At 34.7% G+C, this 6258-nt stretch overlaps 1 protein-coding gene across 3 annotated transcripts in view; it reads left to right on the top strand.

Moving 5' to 3' along the window:
• The window catches only part of LOC149775699 (glycosyltransferase 1 domain-containing protein 1-like), a 30488-nt gene extending 27125 nt beyond the window's left edge, over positions 1-3363 (top strand). For all 3 annotated transcript variants that reach the window (XM_089943562.1, XM_089943564.1, XM_089943565.1), the window contains one exon: positions 320-3363. In XM_089943562.1, the coding sequence (XP_089799688.1) occupies positions 320-337 (18 nt within the window). In that variant the 3' untranslated portion in view covers positions 338-3363. The remainder of the gene's footprint in view (positions 1-319) is intronic.
• The last annotated feature ends 2895 nt before the right edge of the window (positions 3364-6258 follow it).

Below are 6258 nucleotides of genomic sequence, written 5' to 3' on the forward strand. Positions count from 1 at the left end.
TGAAATTTGCCATATGGATATCAGAACTAGGTTATTGTGGCCAATATTTCATGCCATGGAGACTTTTCAGCTATTTATTTGTTATATTCTCAGTGTCTTGCACCTCCTTATACCTATCTTATGTAATGAGACTTTGGAAGCATTTCAGGGAGAGTAACTCAACCATACTAAATATAGTCACTGTAGCTTAATTTTCAGGCTTCAGTGACTCTGGTATTGTCTTTTATTCCAGCATGTATATTGTCATCTACTTAAAATGTGCTTTCCTTAGTGAGGGGATTCATGTTCATGAGCGAAAACTTTGTTTTCTCCATTGCAGCTTAATCACAAGATCTGATAACCCTGGAGTGAGGATCAGTCAAGTCGATGAATCTGGCAAGAATATGTATAGGAACTTCTCACAGGCTATATATGCAAGTGAATGAAAAAATTGTGAAATAATAGAGTACTTATCACTATGCTTTAATGCATAAAATTATGTTTCTTCAAAGTGATTTTCAACTATGAGATCAACTTAGTATTCTATACATCATCTTATGAAGGTTTGTCCAATATAACAAATCCTATTTTCAGGTCACTGCTCAGTATTTTATCATTGCGCTATTCTTTTTTATCTGACTTTAAAGCCATTTGAGGGTAAGGGATGAAATTTCGTATATTTATATACGCTTGGTATACTTTTATACTTATATATCATTATTAAAATGTATGTCATGTGACACATTAGATGTCCTAGCCCTGAGATCAGTGTCACAGCTCAGCATTTTAAGTTTTTCATCATTCTTCCATCTCTACTGTATAACTTTCAAGTTTTATTTTACAGATTAATGCTTGAAACTTGTAGTATGTCACAATGAGAAGGTGTGTTGAGTAGTATTACAATGGAGGTCTTGTCTTCAAGATCAGAATTATTGCTAATTAATTTAATTTTCCATCACACTTTCACTTCATAAGTTGCAAGCCGTTTGAGGTTAAGGTGATATTTGTGTATTTATGCATTTATGTAACTTAGAAAGTTTGTTACGAATTGTGGGGTGGGGTCTTGTCTTCAGTGTCATGGTCATGATTCATTATTTCAAGCTTTCTGCTACACATTCTTTACTTTAGAGCTGTTTGAGATTGAAGGATGAAACTGAGTATTCTTATATGCCAGTACTAGAAGGTTTGTTGCACACTGTGACTGTAATGGTGGCTACTTTAATATCAGCACTCTGCAGGAAAAAAATGGTCCCATCTTAAATTTTTGGAAACTCTTTTTGGTCATTATATCCTGAACATCATGATAAGTGTTTTTCTTTTCTTTCAAGTCATATTTCAAAATACAGTTGTGAGCATGTACATTGGTTAATGATAACAAAACATACATCACTGTGTTGCAAATTTTATTACCTTTTCAGAGATGCATAGTTTTATAAACCTTAAAAAAGAAATAACAGTGTTACTACATTTTTAGTAAACATGGTGAAGGTCATCACAATTTCTGCTGCTGCTGTATGATGCTCCCTTTTACCACAATGTATTTAGAATTGCTTCTCAGGAATCAGGCACTGCAGTTGAAATTGGTAAACAGGATAAAATTGGTTAGAATGTCAGTCTCTTCAGTTCTCTTTTAATTTTTACTTTACATATATAAAGCTGTTTGAAATACAGGGATGAAGCATAGTACACTTTTTTCTGAATTTTATGACATCTCCTGTATTACAACCATGGCTTTTTCTTCAAGGCCAATGTAACTAATCAATTGATTGCTCACTTAGCCATAAGGACAAGTGAGCATATGGTATGCCCAGCATCCATCATTCACTATAAAGTATGCAGGATGACCCAGCATCCATTATTCACTATAAAGTATGCAGTATGACCCAGCATCCATCATTCACTATAAAGTATGCAGTATGGCCCAGCATCCATCATTCACTAAATAATATACAGTTGGGATGAGTTCCTGTTATGAGACATTATGGTTATTATATAATAGCTATAAATAATAAATAGTTATTATGCATTAACAATAACACCTCACAACAAATTGACATTAGCCTTCTGAATTGTAATGGTATTTTATGCTAAAATTATTACATATTATGCCAGATTAGTAGTTACCACATCTGACTGATTATTACCTACCAAGGAAGGAGAAGTCATGTCTGACCGAACAGTAGTTGCCAAGAAAGAAGAAATCATATCTGACGGATTAGTTGTTACCAGGGAAGGAGAAACGTCTGACTGAGTAGAAGTTACCAAGGAAAGAGAAATGTTGGACTGCAGATATGTTGTTGGCCATATTCATATATGTGTTCATATTTGTGTACCTAATAGTTGGGTATTTCAGATCTTTTTTTAATGTGACATGTTTTGTTTGATTAGAGTATAATTTCCATCTGGTACTGAAATGGATACAACCAATATTTGATAAATTTAAGAGTGTGCATGACTTTCTTTGGTAAATTTATATATTCATATCCATTTAGTCTTGCAGTTAATTGCCTTATTGTTGATTGTATTTAATATATAATACATTCTTTAAAGCATATCTTTTTAACCAGTTCTGTGATAGTATGGAGCATATGTGATAATATAATGTGTTTCAGTTTTTATAGTGAAATGTTTCAGCGGTAAATCAAGATTTCATTGTGGCTAGTCCATCGTTGTAAAATATAATTCATTCATATAAAATCCATTGTGAAAACATTTATTTGTGAAAGTCATAAAGACGATCTATAAAGTTTTTGCTGACTAATTTAAGGCAACCCTAATTCTTCAGGAAATTTGGTTATATGTTGTAATCACCAGATACAATATCTTACAAGTCCGGACCAACTGCAAACGACATAGACCCAGATCTGCCAATGCATAATGCACCAGCAGATTCAGATCTATGCAGTCTCTTAGGAGTAATCAGTACAGCAAACAAAACTGACCCTGATCTGTTGGGGCATTATGCAACAGCGGATTATGTTCTGTGTTGTTTACAGTTGGACTTAATTTGTAAATGAGTATAATATATGGTATTTCATTAGAATTAACAACTTCACTTTGATTTTAAATTAACCTTTTTTGAGTTGTTAACAATGGTTTATAAAAGGTCACATTTTGTGCACATAAAGTACAGGAATTGAGATGTTACATGTATGACTGTTACTATGTTCAAAAATTGACAAAATATACTTTCTTGGCTTTCTCCATCACCAAAACATTTGTAAATTAATTTGAGAAAATTGCTGTCTTTTTACGCCTGATTGATTTCAATTAGTAGTTCAGTTCTCAATTTTGATTTTGTTTATTTTACAGTACTTCAGCATGCATTTATATCATTATTTTCATAAAACTTGCTGTCTTTTCAGATAAACATTTCATTTTCAATCAGTCTTGTTTCTCTTCTTGGAAACTAAAGAGGAAAATGTCTTTCTATTTATTTTATATTACTTCCTTTTCTTGAAATACCTCTGATTTTAAAGACTCCTCCAAGGGACTTTTTGTCACCTCTTCTCCAGATTAAGGAGAGTAAAGGTTTTAATACACCCACCCTCAGGTGGAGCATGTTATGTCATGATGTTGTCCATCCGTCTGTCTTTTACAGATTTGGCTACCGATCAATAACTTTAGTTGTCCAAACTTTATGGATGACTCGCAGTTGGAACAAAGAACCCTATAATTTTGGGCTGAAAAGATCATAGGCCAAGGTCACTGTCACTGCAAAAAGTAAAACCGTTTGTATACAATTACTAGAGTGCTTTACCATTTACAGTTGCCTAACATTGTGGATGGCTTACACTTGGTGCAAGAAAGAATCCTATTGATATTGGATTCAAATGTTCAGAGGTCAGGATCACTTTAAAAGAATTGAAATATTAGTTATATGTGACATACCTTAACCTCTCACGGGTCGATGGTTCTTTCCGGGGGTTTTCCCAGTTTCTTCCTCCACCATTAATACTGGCTTCCATGTATAGCCTATCATGTGCTGAAAAATGGTGTTAAACCCCACAACAACAGCAACAACATACCTTGACCAAACTTTGTCGATGGCACGGTAAGAAAGACGGCAGTCAAAACGTTAAAGGTCAAGATTACTGGCCGAAAAAAAAGAAAAATAATTTCACAAAATAATGCTAGTTCAGTGTCACATACATGGCCCAAAATTGTTGTATGGCTTGCACAGGAAGAAGCCTATCTGTTGCATAGTCAAAAGGGCATAGTTCAGGCTCACTCTGACTGACAGAAGAAAAATGGTTTCTACAAAATAATTTTAGCTGTTTCTTTTACCTTGACCAAATTTTGTAGATGACTTGCTTTTGAGAACATCTGTTATTTTAGGTTTGAAGGGGAAAAAGGTCAGCATCACAATTATTCCAACAAGAGTCACTCATATGCCATATATCTAGTCCAGTGTTCATTAGCAACTGCAATTTTAGCTAACTTGCATATCAAACAAGGAAGAAAACTACTGGTTTGGGTTCAAGGGATCAGTTGTCAGGTTGACAACAACAGTGACAGTAAGTGTATACATGGGTACTACATCTGTAAGCATTTTGGGAATATCCAATCAGAGAAAGAAAATCCAATCAGAGAAAGAGAGTTTAAATAAAAAGTTATAATGATACTATTTTTACAACAAGGCAGTATTGAATATTTAAATTGTGTCATTGCAATGAGTAGAAAGTGTATTTGATCCAACAAATTTATATTGAGAAATTAATTTGGTTAGTTTTCCATTTTCTTAAGTAAAATATTATTATGAAATTATTGTTCCACACACCTTTTTGTTTAATGATGTTTAAATGAGAGCTGACAATATTTTGAAAAACTTGACCCATAGAAAAGTTTGTTGTCCCTGCTTTGTTTGAAGATAAAGTTAGGATTTTGTAATCATGCTTCTCTATGAGCTTACAAGTTCATGCTTGTGTAAGTAGTGTTATGCAGCTTTTCTTGAACCATTAAAATGGAAACTTGAAACTGGGATAAGGAGATGGTCCATCAGTAGGCACAGTCATTTCAGAATATGGATCCAAGGGTTGGAGCATGTGGATCACAGGGTGATCAAAACATTTTTAAACAATCCACAAAATATTCACCTAGAAATCCACCATCTAAAATCTCAATAACTTTGCTGCACACAAATTTTTAACAGGGACATTAGGCATGTTCATCTACTCCAAAAATATTTTAATTTCCATACAGCCTTGCATTGTCTACATGTACTTTCTGTACAGCCTTGCATGGTATAAATATACTTTCGGTACAGCCTCACATTGTCTACATGTACTTTCTGTACAGCCTTGCATTATCTGTATTTACTTTCCATACATACCGCTCCAGTGGCCTAGTGGTTAGAGCGTCCGCCTCAGATGCGGGAGGTCGTGGGTTCAATCCCCGGCTGAGTCATACCAAAGACTTACAAAAATGGTACTAACAGCTGCCTCGCTTGGTGCTCAGCATTAAGAGGTTAGTGTTAGGACTGGTCGGCCTAGTGTCAAGATAATGTGACTGGGTGGGACATCATGCTACATGTCTGCGGCATGATGCCCCAGTGCTAGACATCACTATAAACTGCCACACTGCAGACATCGTAGCGATATGACTGAAAAATTGTTAAAGCTACTTTAAAAATCCAAATCACACACACACACACACTTTCCATACAGCCTTGCATGGTATAAATATACTTTTGGTACAGCCTCACATTGTCTACATGTACTTTCCATACAGCCTTACATGGTATAAATATAATTTTGGTACAGCCATACATTGTTTACATGTACTTTCCATTCAGTCTCACACTGTGTACATGTACTTTTCTTAGTCTTGTGCTGTCTACATGTACATTCCATACAGCGTCACACTGTGTACATGTACTTTTCTTACAGTATTGTGCTGTCTACATGTACATTCCATACAGCCTCACAGTGTACATGTACTTTTCTTAGTCTTGTACTGTCTACATGTACATTCCATACAGCCTCACACTGTGTACATGTACTTTTCTTACAATCTTGTACTGTCTACATGTACATTCCATACAGCCTCACACTGTGTACATGTATTTTTTCTTACAGTCTTGTATTGTCTACATGTACTTTCCATACAGCCTCACACTGTGTACATGTACTTTCCATAATGCCCTGCATTGTCTACATGTACTTTAATATTAAAGTCCTTATGCAAATTATGTCTAACCAACAAGGTTTAAACGTTTGAATTTATTGGCCACAACCTTTGATCAGATTTGGTCAAGTGTAAAGAAATTTAAAAGAATTA

Source organism: Sinohyriopsis cumingii, chromosome 19, assembly GCF_028554795.1.
Source record: "Sinohyriopsis cumingii isolate HCF-2022 chromosome 19, ASM2855479v2, whole genome shotgun sequence".
Lineage (NCBI taxonomy): Eukaryota > Metazoa > Mollusca > Bivalvia > Unionida > Unionidae > Sinohyriopsis > Sinohyriopsis cumingii.